This window comes from Mustela nigripes, chromosome 3, assembly GCF_022355385.1.
Source record: "Mustela nigripes isolate SB6536 chromosome 3, MUSNIG.SB6536, whole genome shotgun sequence".
In the NCBI taxonomy this organism is placed as follows: domain Eukaryota; kingdom Metazoa; phylum Chordata; class Mammalia; order Carnivora; family Mustelidae; genus Mustela; species Mustela nigripes.
The window spans coordinates 127,095,228-127,116,047 of record NC_081559.1 but is presented as its reverse complement, the minus strand read 5'-3'; the positions used below and the strand labels follow the sequence as shown (position 1 = coordinate 127,116,047).

The following is a 20,820-nucleotide window of genomic DNA, read 5'->3' as shown; positions in this document are numbered from 1 at the left end:
AATATATAAAAATATATACTAAAATATTTCTCAGCCATCAAAAAGAATGAAATCTTGCCATTTGCAACAACATGGATGGAATTAGAGCATTATGCTAAGTGAAATAAGTCAAAGACAAATACCATTTGATTTCACTCATGTGGAATTTAAGAAAACGAAACAGATGAACATACAGGAAGGAAAGAAAAAATAAAGTTAAGATAAAAACAGGGAGGGAGGCAAGCCAGAAGGGACTCTTACATACAAGGAACTGAGGGAGCTGGGACAGGAGGTGGGTAGGGGGATGGGGTAACTGGGTGATGGGCATTAAGGAGAACACCTGTAATGAGCACTGCACGTTATATGCAAGTGATGAATCACTAAATTCTACCACTGTAACTAATACTACACTGTACGTTAACTAACTTGAATTTAAATAAAATCTGAAAGGAAAGAAAAAAAGAAAAAATGTTTGACAAAACCACAGTCACTAAAATTGTTTTCTTCTAGAATTTTTAAACATTTTTATCTCTTACATTTAGGTCTATGATCCACTTCAAGTTAACTTTTGTATATGGTGTGAGGTAAGGGTCAAGATTCATTTTTGGATACATGGCTACTCAACTGTTCTAGCACCATTTGAAGAAATATTATCCTTTCCCAACTGAACTGCCTTGGCACCTTTGTCAAAAAATTAACTTGACGTGTGTATGTGTGTATGAATATTCTTCTGGGCATCTTACTCTGTTCCACTGATTTACATCTATCTATGCCAAAACCAGACAAAACTGATTACAATACCTTATAATAAATCTTGAAATAAGCCTAAAGAATTTTGACTGGGATCACAATGAATCTTTAGGTCAATTTGGGAAGACCTGCCATCTTAAAAATACTTAGTTTTCCAATCAGTGAATATAGTATATCCCTCCATTTATTTAGGGTTTTGTTTTTTCTTTTTTCACTAAAGGACTCTACAGTTAAGAAAGTAGTCATCTCACATAGGAAGTTTAGGAAGACCATGGTAAGTAACTACAGCTTAGAGTTGGGGGATAAACTAGCTGTGAAAAAAATACTTCCTTAAAAATTACTGAGGAATTATTTATTTATTTTTAAATATTTTATTTATTTATTTGAGGGGGAGAGAGAGCAAGAGCAAGTGAGCGACCATGAGCTAGGGGGAGGAGGGGAAGGGGAGGGAGAAGTGGGTTCTCCACCGAGCAGGGAACCCAATGCAGCACTCGATCCTAGGACCCTGGGATCATGATCTGAACCGAAGGTAGAAGCTTAACCAAACGAACCACCCAGTGCCCCAGGGATTATTTTTTATTGCGATATAACTGACACATAACACTTAAGTTTAAGGTGTACAATGGGTTGATTTGAAACATTTATATAACACAATATGACTACAACCACAGGCCTTGGCTAGCACCTCTATCACATCATGTAATTATCACTTCATTCTGTAGTAGAAAACACCTTTGTAAATACTATGTTTTCTTTTTCATACAGGGATTAGAAGTTTCTCATGGGCAACAACCAATTTTAAGTCATCAGCAAGAACCTACTCACCATCTTTCAGACAAAAAGACGACACTGGTAAGATATAAGTATGAACATTTGAAAGTATGAACATTTTATTTGTTGCCACTGTAATTTTCAAACAAAATTGTGAAAACTTTCTTACTTCAAACTTTAGAGAAACTATGTCCAAAAAACTGTTTTTTCATGTACTATTATTTTAAATGTAGAGCACAAGGGCATTCATTGCAAATAATGCTCCCTAGAGTTATAAAATGAAAAAAGATTAAAAAAAAGAATTAGGATGACCCTAATACAAAAGCTTAGAAATAAGCTTAAAAGTACTAATATGGTATCTACTGAACAATATTAAAAGTGTTTCAGAACTTTAAGTGTAAATAAACCCAAGAGATGTATTGCACAAATTCGTAATGCACATTAAGTCATAAAAGAGAAAAAATATTCCTTTGAGTTCTACACACCTATTTCTACTGTGAAGTATTTAAAATAATTTGGATAATATTTAACAGTGACTCATCCCCCAAATACATCAGTGGGTTTTCTTTCAACTACTAGATAACTTCCTTCAAATTATTCTTTCAAGTTTACCTTCCAACACAAACTATTTCTTTTAATAATAATGATGATGATGACGATAATGATTTCCAATGCTAAAGCTTATTAACTATATTTTAAAAACCAAAAGAAACACCCTGGGATTTTCAAAATTTTATAATTTAAGAAACCAATAATGTACATTTGGACAAATATGTAGGAAAATCAATTATTGCATAAACAGCTATCCATAGTTTTCATCATTAATGCAAAAAAGATTTAAATTAGTCTTTTTACCTTTTATTTCCAATAAGCATAATGACCATGTTGGAATTGGAATGCTGGCGGGCATCCTCTAACCAGGTTGTCAAGTGGTTGAATGTATCTCTCCTAAATATAGAAGAAAATCTGATTACTATTTTCAAAGTGTTTCCCCTAGTAGTGTACAATGAACTGCATACATTCCATAAGGTAACTATTTTTAGCCATATCCACTTATGTAATGAGAAACAGATCTCAAGTACAATATCTGGAAATTAAATGTAACTTCACTTTGGAAAATTCCAATGTATAAACTATATTATCAAATTGATTAACTTGGGGGTGCTTATTTATATAAGAAAATAATTTCATTGTAGATCTCTGTAGTAAATTTAAATTTAATTAAAGACACAAGTTTTAAAGTCAAACAGCCAGGGAATAAAGGCAAAACCATACTTTTATAACTGGCAATCATGTTTATTTAGAGAAAGTCTCTGCACTGACCAAATGAACAGATACATTTCCAAGTTCTCACCTTGTAATATCGTACACTAGCAAAGCCCCTGCGGCACCTCTGTAGTATGACCTTGTGATGGAACGAAAGGACTCTTGCCCCGCCTGTCAGGAAAGAAAAGGTTGGGAGCTTTCTTTAATAAACTGTCATCTATATTTTCTTTTTATTCATATACAGAATATGGGCAGGTAGGGAATAAGCGTGTAAAAGAAAAGTTAACTTCACCAGTCTCAGGAAAAAGTCACAAAATACCACTATTGCTCAAAGTCAACCAGACACACATGAGCCCCCCCCCCCCCCCCCAAACAACAAGACCTCTAAACCTTTTTTGGCAATCCCTGACAACCCAATTTACTGAATGGCTTCACAATACATGAATCATTATTAGAACACAGAATGGACTCCTAGCAACTAAGCTCTGAAGACAAATTTGAAAGGAAGCAAATAACCCAGAGCCTCACATTTGAATTCAATAACCCACTCCCTGGGGCAGCTGTTGACACTAGAATAAATAAAGTCCATTGTAAATAAATGATGAATGACATCTTTACGCCCACCATCTGCTGGTGTAAAGGTTGTTGGAAGGCCAAGGATGCAGATTTTATCAGTTATATCATAAACTGCAGTGAGCTTTCAACAGTCATCAGATGGAATTCTTTGAGCAATCATTTTATTATGAAAAACAGAAAATGGCTCTGAATTTAATTTATATAATTTTTTCTGCACACTTAATCAACTTCCTCTGTATGTGATATATAATGCTTGTCAAACAGCAACAGGATGTAGAAATCATCTTTATATCCACTTGTGAAAACAGACTTCAGAGATTATGCAAAATTAGTTAATTTCTTTCTTTTACTAGTGGCACTAATGCTCTGTTTTTTAAGAAGGCTGGTGAAGGATATACATATTGCCTCTGAGTTTAAAATTGAGACGGTTCTTACCAAAAACACTTCTGCATTTTTACTCACTTTTCTACTTTTGAGAAAAAATAAGTATGGGGGGGCATCTGGGTGGCTCAGCAGGCTAAGCATCTGCCTTCGGCTCAGGTCATGATCTCAGGGTCATGGGATCGAGTCCCACATGGGGTTCCCTGTTCAGTGGGGGGGAGGGGTCCTGCTTCTGCCCCTCCCCCTACTCCTTCTCTCTTTTTCTCTTACTCTCTCAGATAAATAAAATCTTTTTTTTTCTTTTAAAGATTTTATTTATTTGACAGAGAGGGAGACAGTGAGAGAGGGAATACAAGCAGAGGGAGTGGAAGAGGGAGGATTCCCACTGAGCAGAGAGCCCGATGTGGGACTCGATCCCAGGTCTCTGGGATCACAACCTGAGCTGAAGGCAGATGCTTAACAACTGAGCCACGGGGGCACCCCAATAAATAAAATTTTAAAAAAAGTATGTAAATTAAATAAACACAAAGCCAGTTTTCACAATTTTTGCATTCAAAATCTACTAACCTGGAAAATATTCATGTTTTTATGATGAGCTTTGACCTTTCAGTTAACTACTAAGCCCTTCCAACCCTCAGAATTCACAAAGACAACTCAAGTTCCACCTTCTTCTAACACTCCACATTAACTTCTTGTTCTTCCTGGCCCTCACAATATACTCCCTCCCTCCCATATCCCCCATCCCCAGCACCTAGCACTGGGCCTGGCACACAGCAGGCATTCAGAGAAAGCCTTTCCAATGAAAGAATGAATCCTAATGTCCTAATCAAGCGCACAAAATGGGTCATTACTCCATCCCACCTAAATAAGTGGATATCAGTAAATCCTAACATGCTAAGAGTCAGTAAAAATAACTTTTCTTATGTGGAAACTAAAGATTAGGCCCTCTCTTGGTACCCTGCAAACAATTCTGCCACTTCAAATAGTGCCTAATGCTAAACTAAATTACTGAGAAAGCCATCACATAAAAGAACTATACAAATAATCAACTCATTTCATAGTGTGAGGTTAAAACATTAGATGATACTAGTTAGAAGCATGAAATTTCACTAAAATTATTTTACCATAAATTACTGAGATATAGCTTTCCAAAAAAGTTTTTGAATAAATCCAAGTTCAAAACATAAGCATTATGCATTATGAGAATTTATTTTTCAACTGCTTAGCGCAGGAAAACTTAGGAATACATTTTTTTAAATTTTTTAAATTTTTTTTAATAAACATATAAGGTATTTTTAGCCCCAGGGGTACAGGCCTGTGAATCGCCAGGTTTACACACTTCACAGCACTTACCATAGCACACCCATGCCCCCAAAGAAGGACTACATTTTTAAGAGATTTATTTCACTGTGAATTATATATACACCAATGAAGGAGTCTGGGTAATAATACAAAAAAGGTAATTTTTTCTTTAGTTTGTAATCAGGTTTATTGCTCTAAATACTGAGAAAAGGCAAAAGTCCTTTAAAACAATCTTGCAGGGGCATTCTATGGGAGGAGTTAAAATGAATACTGTCCAGAAAAAGACCACTATAAGATTTAAAACTATAGTTTTTATAGCTCAGATAAAAAAACAGTGAAAAACAGTCTATTATTAATTAATTAATTTTAGTATTTTATTTGTCAGAGAGAGACATTATTAACGAGAGTGAGCACAAGCAGGGGGAGCAGCAAACAGAGGGAGAAGTGGGCTCTCTGCTGAGCAAGGAGACAGATGCGGGACTCAATTCCAGGACCCTGGAATCATGACCTGAGCTGAAGGCAGATGCTTAACCAACTGAGCTACCCAGTATCCTGGGAGAACAGATTTTTTAAAAGGAAAATAGCATATGCCTACAGACCACTCTCATTCCTCTTGTATTGTTTTACCAGGAACATGTTATAATATGGAAATGCTGTATATAATGGATCACTTTATACTGAATCCATTCAATCTGCTTTTGCCTACCGTTACAAATTAAAAACTCAAGCTAAAAAAAATCCAAACATTCCAAGTGAGGTCTATGAACATAACCATGCATCCTAAAATCTATGATTACTTTGTAATAAGCAAAGATCAATATTCAGAATAGTTTTGAATTCTTGAGACCTGCCTGGTAAGAAAGATACCCCACACATTGGCCTAGTCTCTCTGTTAATGGTATTGATGGAATGGAAACAAATCGTGCCCAGTTCAGTTTTGAACTATGGCTTCTTTAACTATACTCAAACTGTTAAATAGCCACTGAAGTATACACAGTAGGTACTCACATTATGTTATCATGACTGATCCCAAAGGGCCAATAAAGTTAGAAAATTAAGATCTGTGAGAATCAGTATTATGGTAATACCTCTATCTAACAATTCCAGCTATAAAGAACCCAGCCAAGAACCAAAGGGAGAAAAGGATTTCTACGTAGCCAAATAAGTTGTCCAGTGCCCAAGGATGAAATCTCAGGTACTTTACTCAAGATTCAACTTAAAAAAAAAATCCCCATGATTGTTCTTCCTGGCCCTCACAATATAAAGATTCAGAAAAAAGATACTGAAATCTACACATATGAACAAGACTTTGGTTTGGAGGACAAGAACATTAGTAAAAATCAGATTGATTTTTAGCCTGTGTCCACCACAGCAAGCACAGAGAAAAAGTCAACCTGGACTACTTAAGTCTAGGCTTTCTAAGGGAGTCTCCAAAGGAACAAAAGTAGATCCTTCTGTGAAGAGAAACAGGATTGTAAATATCTAGAAAGAACAAAGATGTAAATTAAAAAAAAAAAAAAACTAAGCATATTTACCATGAAAAAGAGGATTTCAGATTCTTTTAACACTGCCATGTAAGAAATGGCTTATATTTACTTCTCATCTTATACACAGGTGGGAAGTAAATAATAGCGTAGAATGGAATGTTTGAGAGATTCCTGTCCCTGTAGTTAAGAGAGGGATGACGAACAGCTGCCACAGAAGACAAAGCTTCTCTACTCCTTGGCTTGTGGGGATGGGAGCGGAGAGGAGTGGAAGAGGTAGAACTGTGGCCTGGTGTTGGTTCTAGTCCCTTTCCCTGGTCCCACTGAATTCTGGTCATCCATCCTTACCACCCCACTGACATAAAAACACCCATTCTTTGGGGTAAGAAGTTGGGTATAAATGGACACATTTTATAAAGGGCCAAAAAAATGCCTGTGATTGGCTGAAAAGGTATTTTGAACATGTAGGAAGCACATGAGTGTTTTTTTTTTTTTTAATGCAGTTCCAATGTCATATTGGAGAGGGAAAATACTGGTAAATCTAAAATGTTTTGAGGGAAGTTGGGCAGAAACATGGGACTTAGAACATTCATAGTATAAATATATAGGGGGAGAGAGTAAAATTTATTTGGATATACTGGGAAGGTAACTGAAAATTTGACAAAAACAAACAAACAAAACAAAAAGAGGAGTAAGAATTAAGAGGAGTAAGAAAAACTGGTGGGTAAAGGCTGGATGAGAGTCTAAGAGTCTAAGAGTGAGAATGGACTTCTTACACCCTCCTTCCATTAGCCAAGGAGTAAGAACTGGGTGCAATTGGTTTTCTTCTTTGACTCACATAGAGACTAAGAATATCACTCATCTGACTTCTGACAAAAGAAAGTTACAGAGAGCCAAAGGATACAGTTACCTCTGCTTGCAACAAAGCCTCTAAGGGAGATCTTTGGCAACTATTTTCAAAGCAAAGATGTTGGATGGAGGATATAGAAATTTCGCAAGGAAAATTCCTTATTTTTATTTTTTGTGAACAGAAGTGGATATGCAAAGGATGACAAATATCCTAAGATACTGGGACTTAGTCACTGGGGGAAAAATCATTTAAGGCTGATAAAACAAATACTAATATTTGGCAAATTTTTGCCTAAAGGATACTAGGATGGTTTTGTAAATGTCCTGGGCCAGGAACAGACATGATCCGTGCTACTAAAAATGTAGTTTCCTATCCAAAAGTATAGACATTTGATGATACAGGAAACAATGTTCCATTCGAATATAAAACTAAGTGTGGAATGAACCTTTATGTGTGTGATAACATCTATTAAAGACTTTTAGAAGTTAGGTGAAAATAAGAAGAAAACCAACGACCAGAAGAGGCAAACCTCTAAGGCGAGACTCAAGAAGCAACTGTCAAAAGTAGTAAGTTAACAGAGTTGCTTGAACATTCTTTCCTTTTCCATTCTTTCATCTGAAAGAGGCTATTGTGTTCCTAGCACCCTTCATGTGGAAGCCCCAGGATTCTTTTTTGGGAGTCATGATGTCTTCAAAGGTACCAGTCTCTCTCTTTTAGATACAGAGAAGCTGTTCCTCTGCCTCTACAGAGGAAGTATGAACAAGGGTTTTGTTTGCTTGTTTCTATTTCCCTTTCATACAAGTACAAAATAAGTAATTACTACAGATCTCTTCTGAAAGATCACCGCAGTACAAAATAATCAACCCATAAGCTAAGGGGAAAAAAAAAGGCAGGACTAGTTAACCCACAAACTAAACAACTGGGAAACGAATGACTCGTTCAAGTTTCAAAAATTGGAGGGCAGGCGGGGGGGGGGGGGGGATCCAGGTGGTGGTTATTATGGAGGGCACGTATTGCATGGAGCACTGGGTGTGGTGCAAAAACAATGAATACTGTTACGCTGAAAAGAAATTAAAAAAAAAAATTGGAGGGCAGGGGATTATTTAAGAAAATACCTTAAGGACAGAAGAATGACTGAATATACTAGAATAAACTACAATGAAGTGGTTTGTGCCTCTAATTTCACATAATTTTCATTACAGTATCAACCTTCCCTTTGGAACTATGTACTTTAGTAATGCTATCTCCTGAACAAATCCAATGATCCTACAAGCTGCTTAGAATGAGACGCTTTACTCATTCATTCAAGAAAATTCACCAAACATTGTATCAGTCAATCATCTATTAATCTAAAGCACAAAGCTGAGTAGGATACATATGGTACTTTCCCTCATGATTATTCGGAGAAGGGTAAACAACTACTGTAACAATAGGATAAGAGCTCTTAACAGAAATATGCATAAAATACTATGGGGGCAATCAGTTATCCCATGGGTGTCAGAAAGGCTCCACAACAGGTGACATCTGAGTTGGTCTTCAATGCAAAAAGGGGGTAAAGTACTTCAAGCAAAACAAGTATTCATGCACAGTATAAGGTATGATAAACATGTTTATTACAGAATAGCAGGTAGGCTGGTTCACAGCACACTGTGCTGCATGAGTTCCCTGGCTAAGAAAGCAACCTAGCTTATGCACAACGATCAGTTCTGAAAAAGGAATAAACTCTCTTAATACAAAAGTAGAAAATACTTTTTTTTTTTTTTGGCTGGAGAGCTTTAATTTTTAAATCTCTAGGAAGGAAGGGACTTTGCATATTTCATTTTTCTCTTTTCCATGCAGTTCTGAAATCATGTTGCCTAAGAGAATATATATCAAAAAAGGTAATGAGACACTACACGCTTGGGGTGGGTGTGGGAGGGGCCTAAGAAACAGTAAAAGCCTAAGTCTCCACTTCAAAAGCAGAGCTAAGAAACCACAAGAACCTAAGAACACTGTATAACTCTGGAACAGTGCAAAATAGAGATTCAGGGTTTTCCATTTAGGGGACAATTATGGGATATGTATCAGGAAACCTAGGTCTCATGACAGCCTGAAGAAACTTGCTTGGTTTTCCTGAGAATCCAGTCTGTGAGACTGTATTCCCCAAGGCTGCTTCCCTTAGTAACTATTATGGGTGACAGGTAAGAAACCAAGACTGAGTGACAAGAGGAAAAAAACAATAAAACATGGGTATATAATGATAAAATTCCTCATATTTTATATTTCATTTACTAGTTTAGAGAACATGCTCTTTGTCATAACAGGTGACCTTGTTTGATCTTTCTCAACTGGGGATCTGTGAAGAATTAAGTATTATTGACCTATGGCAGTGGTTCTCAAAGTGTGATTCCCCAGGACCCCCAGGGTTCCTGTCTCCTTAAGGGTAGATGAGGTCTTTTGTTTCCCAACTACCTAGTTATGTGGAATTGCATTTTCTTCATATACTCCAACTAAACAACACACATAAGACTCAATGCAGAAGCAGGACACCTGGGTAGCTCATTCGTTAAGCATCAGCCATCAGCTCAGGTCATGATCCCAGGGTGCTGGGATCAACTCACATCGGCCTGCTTGCTCAGCAGGGAGCCTGCTTCTCCCTCTCCCACTCCCCCAGCTTGTGTTCCCTCTCTTGCTGTGTCTCTCTCTGTCAAATAAATAAATAAAATCTTAAAAAAAAAAAAAAGACTCAATGCAGAAGCAGATATGAGAATCCAAGCTGTTTTCTATCAAGCAGACAATGAAGAGATCTTTTCAAAATGTAACAAAACGACATTCTTCTCACTAGAAAACTAAAGTTTTGTTTTGGAAACACAGTCAATTTTTTTGTTTTGGAAAAACATAGTCAATTCCCATAAAAACTGCTTTGCTTATCCCAACATATAATGAGTTTATTATGCTTATTTTTTTAAAAGATTTCATTTGAGAGAGAGAGAGAGAGAGAGAACGGGCGAACATGTGTGCGCACGAGAAGGGGGGAGGGAAAGGCAGACTCTCTGCTGAGCAGGGAGCTTGACAAGGGACTGGATCCCAGGACCCTGGGGTCATGCATGATCTGAGCCAAAGGCAGATGCTTCACTAATAAGCCAGCCAGGCTCCCCTATTACACTCATCTTTAAACATCTGCACTGGGCAAAGGAGCCTACTTGAGATTTACTCTCCCTCTTCCCCTGCCCCCCTCCCCCTCTCTAAAATAAGTTTTTCAGTTTTGTTCTAACATGGTAAATACTGATAGCTATAAGGCTCATAAGCAAAGGCTCTTTGGGTCCTCATTAATTTTTAAAAGGAAAAAGAAAGGGATTCTGAGACCAAAAAGTTTGAGAACCACTACCTTACAGCATCCATTGTATACAGTAAGGTAACTTCTCTTTTATGCATTCAAGTTGGGAGGATAAAGAAAATAGTCACTCAAATTCTGTTCTGTGGTCAGATGACAAACTTACTAAAAGCTATACAGCATGACACGGAACAGGCACTCAACGAATATTAAGTAAGAGAAGCAAGGTGGCTTCAAGTGGCTGGGACTAAATCAAACTTTATATTTTTTCTTAAAAAAAATTTATTTGACAAAGAAAGGGAGTGAGAGATTGTGGCAGAGAGAGAGGGAGAAGCAGGATCCCAGCCAAGCAGAGAGCCTGATGTGGGGCTCAATCCGAGGACCCTGGGATCATGATCTGAGCCGAAGGCAGATGCTTCATCAACTGAGCCACCCAGGAGTCCCTCAAACTTTTATATCAAACTTTTAAAATTAACAAACTGTCAGATCAAGTGACTCTATAGTGTTTACATTTATATTTTATCTCATACATGTCCTTTGCTATGGCACTTTTTTTTAAAGATTTTTATCTATTTATTTGACAGAGAGAGATCACAAGTAGGCAGAACAGCAAGCAGAGAGAGAGGAGGAAGCAGGCTCCCTGCTGAGCAGAGAGCCCAATGCAGGTTTCCATCCCAGGACCCTGAGATCATGACCTGAGCCGAAAGCAGAGGCTTAACCCACTGAGTCACCTAGGCGCTCCATGCAATGGCGCTTTATTTTCTTAAAAGCACAGTTTCCAGAGCATTTCCGTTTGGACCCCATAGCCCAAGCATTTGTTCAGATATGTTCACTAACACTCAGCATCTGCAGTACACCTGTTGAAAACACTGCATAAGAAAACCTAATCTTGGGGCACCTGGGTGGCTCAGTGGGTTAAGCCGCTGTCTTCGGCTCAGGTCATGATCTCAGGGTCCTGGGGTGGAGTCCCGCATCGGGCTCTCTGCTCAGCAGGGAGCCTGCTTCCCCTCTCTCTCTCTGTCTGCCTCTCCGTCTACTTGTGATTTCTCTCTATCAAATAAATAAATAAAATCTTTAGAAAAAAAAAAAAAGAAAACCTAATCTTTTACCACATTTCATCTCACGGTTGCAGGGGTGTTGGTACCAATGAACCATAACAGGCATAAAAAGGACAGTAAAACAAAACAAAACATATACTGTACTTTCAAAAAACAACTTTATTTAGGGCATACAAGGTATTTACTATACTTACCGTATCCCATATCTGAAGTTTTATCTGTTTCCCGTCAATAGTTATCATTCGAGCACCAAACTCTACACCTGAACAGACAAAAAACGATTTGTTACACAAACGAGGGACTGTATTTCACATTTAAGGATTTTTTAAAAAGGATGTCTATTTCCAGGACATACTAAGCCAGGTGATACACAGATGAACTTTATCAAATACCACTCCTTCCCTCAGAAAACATATAATCTAAGGCAGATGTGCTAAAAGGCGTAAGCTAAAGACACAATTAAAATACTAAGAAATTCAAGTCTAGCATAGTTAGAAAACAAACTGTGGTCTTCCTGTTTCAGAGGATCAATAATATAAAAACTAGAAATGAGATTCAAGAACCATCACTATTAGTTAACAAATACTAAAACTTCTTAAGAACTATTAATGTGGTATAAAAATTACTGAAAGGGATAAATGGATTTCAGCATCACAGTTTTGATTCCTAGTGTGGGTTATTAACTAGAAAAGAAACCTCTAAATCTACCAGCTAGAGAGAACCACTGTTTAAACATACTTCCAGACATTGCTCCAGAAGTAGCATATTCTGTGTATATACAAGGAAGTGTACAATTTATATAAAAGGGAGCACAGAAATGCTGTTCTCTAATTTGCTTTTCAGTCAATAACATAAATATTATTCCATATCACAAATCTCACTACAAATCAATAAATCTATAAAGCTATGTCATTATTTTTGATAGCTGCATAATAAGCCAACTTTACTGAGTTGGTATTCTACTGCTACAAGTTCAGGTCATTCCCAAATTTTCACTAAGTAGTTAAAACCGAAATGAATTTTCTGCATACATTTTTCAGCCCATGATTATGATTTTAGGCAAAGTATAGGAAATAGAATTGCAGGTCAAAGGGAGTACAGACTTTACACTTGTAAGTTAACTACTTTGGCTCTTTTCCTTCATTTGTCATCCTTTTTGAAAGCACTCAGGCAATCATCAAAACAGGAGGAGGAGGAAAAAAGGGGATAATTTCGGTACAGCACACAGCTGTGAAGGAGATGCTGAAAGAAGTCTATCACTTATATTACACCAAGTCATTACTGCTTGGAGTGTGCTCTATCAGTATTTAGATCAGAGTCAGGGTGAAGGGAAGACACACATGGTCCTCAGAAACCAGATGTCATCCTGGCAGAAAAACAGCTTCTAGTTGCCCAGAGAAGGGCACACTGCCCAGTGTCAGAATTCCATTTCAGCATTTCCTGTAATTCCCCCAACCGCGATCAGGAGGATGGGACAGACAGGTAATTTGTTCTTTCAGGATATGTAACTTGAAGGTTTCAGTCTGCATTTTAATACTGATTCCATCTGAGAGACATAGTCAATATCAAAACACTAATGGTCCGTTTCTCAGACTCAGAAATAAAGAAGAGGCCCCAGGAGTCATGAGGTACTAGAATGAAAAATGCAAAATTCCAAATTTATTCCATATAAAAACATTTTTTATCTACCTATCTAAAGACTCATTACAAATGCATATAAATATATACATACATATTTTCACATGTATTCTGTGCCACAGGGTGGGAGACACCCAAAACAACCATCCACCAGCTTACCATTAATGACATGAAAATGGAACGAGCTGAGGGGAGGAAACCAGTGGCTAAATACCACACAAATGTTCTTTGAGGTGTTAATATTTAAAAGGAACGTACTAATATACAAAATTCTACACAGCTAGATATTTAACCAACTAAAAAGGGAGTCTTTTCATGACTCTATTGTTTCTAGCCATAAACTAGAGATAGAAATCCTGTTTTTCCTGTCATTGTCAGAGGTGAGCTTTTAACCATAATCTAAAAATGCTGCACTGTTCACTGGGATTAAAGATTTCTTCAACCCAATATATAATGTCAAATTTGACAATCAACAACAACAACAAAACCAAAAAAACTAGAAATAGACCCTTGGATGGATACCAAGGTTGGACAGGCAAGGCAAACAAGGGCAAGCAGATGCTCCTTCTCGGGAACTGACATCTGGAGCAGAGGGACGCAGATATGACAAGTGACCGGCATGCATTCTGTCCCAGCAGATGAAAGGCTCCCGACAGCTTTACTGCTGCAAGACAGCAGCTACGGCCCCTGCTTCCTGGACCCTCAGATGCTTCATTCCTGCCCAAGACCAAGGCTTCCCTCTTCTGCAGGTTCTATATAAAACCAGAGGTATTCTAATATAGATCCCCTTTTGTTTAACTTACTAGCCACAACTGCATTTCGGTACATTTATCTCTTTATTCAAAGTAATAAAGGTTGTTTGAAATGAAACAGAAACAGAATCTGATTTCAGCTTCAGAACCATAATTCTTTCTCATTTACCTACTTGTAACTGGGCTCAACATGGGTTTTACCTTTCTAGTCGATGCAGCAAAAGAAAATACTGAAACCTGAAAGTCCTGTAAGATTCGGTAACACAAAAAACTGAAAACCAATTTCTCTTCTGCATTATTAAAATTTTTTAATCTTTTTCCTTAAGTATGTACATATGCTTGAAAATCCCATTTTCCCTATCTTTTTTCCAAGGGATAAACCATCATCCCCTATGCCCTTGAGGCTCTCTTTCCAGATACATTTTCAATTAACAGCCAATTTGGCTGCCAGAGAAATTGTCTGTGGAGCCAAATGCAAGAAGGCCTCATTTACCTGACATTGTTAGGGAGAGATTCTGATTTTTTCAGAAAGGTTATTCACTTGAAACCTTCCAGAACAAAATACTCTGAATGTAAATACATACACTTTTTAACTCTCTCTAGATCATTATCATCCTTACATCGTAAGAACTTGAAACTTTGCAGAGTAACAATTTATTGAGCATTCAGTGATCGATACCTACTAACTGTGGAACCTTGGGCAAATTGTTAAATTGCTTCTGTGTCATAGTTTTCTTACCTGTAAAATGATATTAATGATACCCATCTCCTAAGATTTTTTTCAAGATTAAAAGGGTTATACACAAAATACAACAGTGTCTGGCATACTGTAAGTATTCAGTATATATGAGCTATTATTATTATTATTCTATACTATACACCAAAATTTCTAAATCACCATTCACATATAAACTAATGATGACAGCCTGTCGAGAAAGGGCCACCTATTAGGGCCAGGTGATCACGGGGTGCCAAAGCAGAGAGAACACAGGGACGTGTTCTGGGATATAGATGTTATGGATGTTCAAAACAGAGACTTGTGGGAAGAAGGCTCTATTCCCCTAATTCGAGAAACAAGGGGAAAACTAGATATTAAAGAGCGATTTTCCTAATTTTCTATGAAAAGTGAACAGCATATGCCATACTCAAAGGTAAACCACTAAAGGAATTCAAATTACAGAGAAAATGATTATAACATCCTCAACTTGTAAATTATTCTAGAGATTTAGGTCACAAATTACAAAAACTAAACTAAAAGGTACAAATTGTAGCCAAAGAAAAAATTATGACTTACAGATAAGACCAGTCTATCCAGAGCATGCAAACTAAGTAAAAAAAATAATGGTGAAAAAAAAAACCTTATCCACAACAGTAACAAAATATATAATATGCCAAAATAAACTTAAAGAAAGCACAAGGTCTGTATGAAGAAAATCGTTAAACTTTACTGAAGGGCACTTAAAAGTTTGGAAAAAATGCAAACACATGTGTATATAAATAGGTGATTTTAATATACTAAAAACATAAATTGTCTCCAAGTTAACCAATGAATTTAATAAAATTCTTCTCAAACTTTAAGAACTTCACTAAAAATTTTGCATTTGACAAACTGAGACTACACTTCATTTGGAAGAATGAATTCACAAGAATGATCAAGAAAACTTAGAATAGGAAAAAATGCCAACCACTTATGAAGTAGACTACAATTACTGTAAATACCCATGTGATATTTTCTCATGAAATAGAGGAGGAAAAAAAACCCAAACAAAAAACCCCCCAAAACATAAATGGAATAGATTTGAGAGGCCCTGAACAGGCTTGCTTACATATGGAGATTTAGCATATGATAAAGGTTCCTGTTCAAACGGGAAAGAAAGATGGCTTATTTAATTAATGGTGTGGGGACACACAGATTAAAGAAAATCATATACATGGCCATATACCAGATAGGGTACAAATTTATAGTATTTGAAGAATAATTAAGAGAATATTATATAAGTTTTGTATTGGGGAGTCTTCCTTAGGGAGGCCTGAAAGTCATAAGAAAAACATCAAAGGATCTGAGCGATAAAACAAAACACAAACTAGTATTAGAAGAGGCGAAGATAAAAACAGGTTAATTCAAAGAGAAAAGATATAGAAGCAGTTCTAAAACATACAGAAAAATGCTCAGCCTCACGAAAAATTCAGGAACTGGAAAGTAAAAAAAAACACTTTTCTCTATTTCACAAAGAGCAAAAACTCAGAAGCAGCAGAGAAGGGCAAGGATGAGCAGAACCAGGTACTCTGTTCAGTACTCCCACAGAGGGAGTACAAATCAGAACAGCTCCATGTGTTTATGGATACATTTTAAAACTCTAGAAGGTGACATACACAACAGTGGATGATGAAGGCCAAAGACAAGTCATAAGGGAAATTTAACTTTCTCTGGATTTTTAACAATGTTTTCATAATAACCACACCCTCTCAAGAAAATACATTTACATTTTATTATTCAGATAACACAGACTTTGTGAGATCTAAATTAGATATTCACAGGTCCTCTAAGCTACCTTCCTAGCTCTTGGCAATGTTATTTTAGGTAACTCGAATTATCTCTGAAAACTGAGTCCCAAATAAGAGAGGTGTGTTTTCAACTGATTTGTGGGAAGTCAGGTACAAGAAATAATGCTTTGATTCTACCACCTCTTCCCCCCATGACTCCTTGCAGTCACTTCTTATAGGATGACTAGTTTAAAGACTTGGGGGAGATAGGCAGGAAGGTGGCATCAACATATAAATGGTCTGACCCCTAGATCAGTGTTTGTCAAGTTGTCTATTACTAGGTAGCCAAATAAACACAGTGGGAATTAGTGGGTTGTAATAAGCATTATTTCTACACAATATAATTAAACAGCATTAGACAAATGCATATATCAAGCACTGTAATGTTAAATGTTACTTTCTGAAGCTTTCTCCCCAGATAGTATATTCTAAATTTAGAAAACATTTATAGGCCCTTTATATGTACCAGGCCCCCGGAGATACAGCAATGAACAAAACAGATCTGTTATCATGAACTTTACTTCTATAGTAGTGGCAGACAATATTCATTTATAATCACTTGTATAAAAAGTTAAGGAGAAAAACAAATCTAGGCAAGAGGATGGGTATGAGGGTATGTGTGTGTGTGTGCATACAGGTACACTTGTGAAGATCTAGGAGGAAAAAAATCAAGAGCAATTTTAAATTTGAAGATGCCTATTAGGCATCTAAGAGAAAGGAGATGTTGAAGAAGCAGCTGGATATGTGCACATGGGGAGGAGAGAGCTTAGTTGGAGTAAATTCAAAAAACAATGAGGGGAGGAGAAAAAACAGAGACAGAAAATACAAACAATTCTTTCTGAGGACTTTTGCTAAAAGGAAACAAAAGGATTGAAAGCTGAAAAAGATAACAGTCATGAAAAATGACAATCAAAAAGGGATAAATGAATGACACCTGGGAGAATGAAGAACTGCCAAGCCATGTTCTTGAGCAGGCCTTGGCTAGCGACTCCTGGTTCATCCAGGTAGCAAGGAAAAGGAGGAGTTTATGAGTTCCTGGTAGGTGGTGGTGAGGGTTGGTGAGTCTATGTGGTGATGGAGACCTGTAAAAATGGCTCTTCTGCTTGACTCTATTTTCTGAAATAGATGAAGGTTATTATCTGAGAGTGAAGATAGGGAAGGTAGTGCATTCTTAAAGAGCAAGACGGTATAACACAGTTGTACAGGACAGTGGAAAATGAGTGGACTGGAAATAAGGTGTAATTGTCAAGCAGTTAGAAATTAGTGTCTAAGAAATTACTATGAGATTAGTTAGCATGGCTCTGCGTTTTTCTCCAAGCAGGATAGAATAAGTAGCCGGATTTAACCTATGGGTTAGCCATAAGCATGTGATGGAGCAAAGGAGTGGGTGGGGGATTGAGGGTACATGTGGGAGTGATTATAATGACATAATTACAATGGCTAGAATTAAAGCTGGGTAAGGAGGGAAGCAGGACTCCCAGAGGGGTCAGAGTAGAAAGATAGCAGGATCAATGGATTATAGGACCGATGGGGCAAATAAATCATTAGGGAGAGCAACTAGAGGGTGTAAGTTAGAAGGACAGGAGAAGAGTCAAAAGGCCAAATGCATGAAACTGAGATTCTGGAGTGCTTCCAGGCACTGGTAATGACCAGGTCCTGGGTGTGACTATGGGAGTGAGTAGCTGAGGGAGAGGGGGAGATAAGATCACAGGAAGTAAAGCAACTGAGAGGCTAGGATGTGTGCGGGAGGGTGGGCTCACATGTATGCATACATAAGTCAACAATACAAAACAAATTCCTAGCTGGGTAATCAGTATCTAAAAGCCACTGCTCCAATGCTTCTCCAACTTTTCAGATGTATCACTTGGAGATCCTGTTCAAATGCAGAATTTGACTCTGTAGACTCTTGAACAAGCTCACAGAGAATACTGATGCTGCTGGTCAGTGTAATAGTGCATGAACACACCTGAGTAGCAAGGCTCTAGTCCTGAGCTTCAGTGTAACTGGATCCAGGAAGCTCTCAGGAAACTGCTTCACTGCTTCTTTGATTCCTACATTAACAATTCTCATTGAGAGAGTAGTCAAAGGGCGAGGAGTATTTCATCGACTCATCCTTGTCTTTTACTTCCTCTGTTTGACTGTTTAATACTTCTTAGTCAGGACCTGACCTTAGCTTTTTCACCCTCTTCTACTCCTCAGGCAAAGGAAAGTATGCAGCAGAATCAAGATAATGTCTTACACCTATTACGGCAAACTTTCCAATGTTCCTTTAAAATAAATACATGTTAATAACCTGAAAAATAAATTGCTGTGATGGTGTCATAAGGTGTAGCAGCCAAGGTCCAACCAGAAAAACACAAACCATATTAAAGTTTTAAAATCAAGGGAATTTAATGTAGGGAGTTTGTTACAGGAAAGAAAGAGCTAAGAAGCTCAACGAAGGAATGGTGAAGAAGCCGAGAGATTAGCACGTGCGGGGAAGTGCTACCATCCCGAGGCTGGGGGAACAGAGAAACTGGGGTTGGCAGACCTTATAAGCCAGATCATCAGTGGGCCTGTCACCATCAGAGGCTGGGGCTAGAGTCTTGGAGGACACACAGTTAACCCAGGCAGACAGAGGAGAGAAGATGCTTGGCTTCCCTTTGCTTTTAACCTCTGACCTCCCACAACCACACACCAGTAAACCCAGAGGGGACCCATCTGGTACACCTGTGGGAGTTACAGTTGCAAACAACTCCCTTTGGTCCATCTCCTTCTCTCTCTCCACAGGCACAGGCCTTGCTGATTTCTGACAGCAGGCTTGGGGCCATCCTCTCCATCAGGTGTACCACAACCCTCAGAAATGTATATGAAAGCTTCATGGAAGGGGACATACTTTTGGTTAGTCCCCTATACTAAAAGCAACTGTGTGGCTAGTTGTGTCAGGCCCGAGTCAGGCTTAAGAGAGAGCTACCCAGGTTTAGACCATCTGGGCAAAGAGCAGATCCTACACAAAACTGGGCTCACTGAAGGTAAACTATGAAATGAAATAAGGGCCGGCATGAAACAACAGTACCTGTTCTACCCTTCGTTACTGTATATCCTTACAACTAGCAAAATTAAAATGGAATCTGAATTTTCTCATGGATAGCAGCCACTTGGAAAAAGATTTCTATACCTCCACAAAGTACATGTGGCTTGGCTAAAAACTATTAAGTCATCTAAATAACTTGATTAACAAACTCTGTGTTTGATTTGGTATTCTAAAAATACACAGGACACTAAAAATGACTGCTGGCAGCTAGTTAGTGGCACAGCCTTGATTTGAACTCTGGCAAGCTGGTCCAGTCTCTGATCATACCCATATTTTATACTGTCTTGCAATTATTTGTTTCATTATTAAATACAATCACAATCTTAAATATTTATATCTTCCTGTTGTCTTCTGACCACTTTTACAAAGTTGGATAATATTTTTACCATACCTATACATTTTCAAAAAGTGATGGGATGAAACTGTGCAGCAACAAATCTAGTTTCACAGATTCTTTTTGATTCATCATTAATAGAATGGACCCCCTTTAGCACATTCTATTTCTACTGCCCAAAATTTCTGAACGTTTCTCATCTCTTGCATAAAACTTACCAATAGTCAGGTCATGCACTGGCTGAAACCTCTTGTCTGTAAACTGTAGCAATAAGCATGATTTACCAACACCTGAAAGTTAAAAAAAAAAAAAAATTTATGAGACAAAACTCCCCCAAATTAAGAAACACTTAACAAAAGCACACAGAAAAGATGCAGCTAGGGTTTTTGGTGCTCTATAAACAATCTACCACAAAATCTCAGAGCTCTGATTTCATAGGAAATTATGGGATCGATGATTTAAGTGGAAGGTCTTAACCAATCCAAAACAGCTTTTCATCCTTTGTTATTCATTTGACATTTTAATCTGAAAGACAGAATTAGCAGGTACTCTTAGGAGACAACCAAGCAGGTCCCCTTAGTAGCTAGTACTACTAGCTACTATAGAGTAGTAGCTACTAGCTACTATAGAGTACTATAGTACTCTAGCAATTAAGGTTAAGTTCATGCACTTTGTTTTTTGTGTAGTAGTGAAAATATTAAAAACAAAGTTATCTCTTTTTGTAATTCATCTTACTTTTCCTACAAACA

The 20,820-nt window shown here is 37.5% G+C and overlaps 1 protein-coding gene across 1 annotated transcript in view; it reads right to left on the bottom strand.

Annotated features, from left to right (window-relative positions):
* The window catches only part of RAB2A (RAB2A, member RAS oncogene family), a 90,509-nt gene that overhangs the window by 37,233 nt on the left and 32,456 nt on the right, over nt 1–20,820 (bottom strand). Inside the window, exons 2-5 of the mRNA XM_059394623.1 lie at nt 20,290–20,361; nt 11,925–11,992; nt 2,855–2,937; nt 2,356–2,448 (exon numbers count right to left, since the gene is read on the bottom strand). Of these exons, the coding sequence (XP_059250606.1) occupies nt 2,356–2,448; nt 2,855–2,937; nt 11,925–11,992; nt 20,290–20,361 (316 nt within the window). The remainder of the gene's footprint in view (nt 1–2,355; nt 2,449–2,854; nt 2,938–11,924; nt 11,993–20,289; nt 20,362–20,820) is intronic.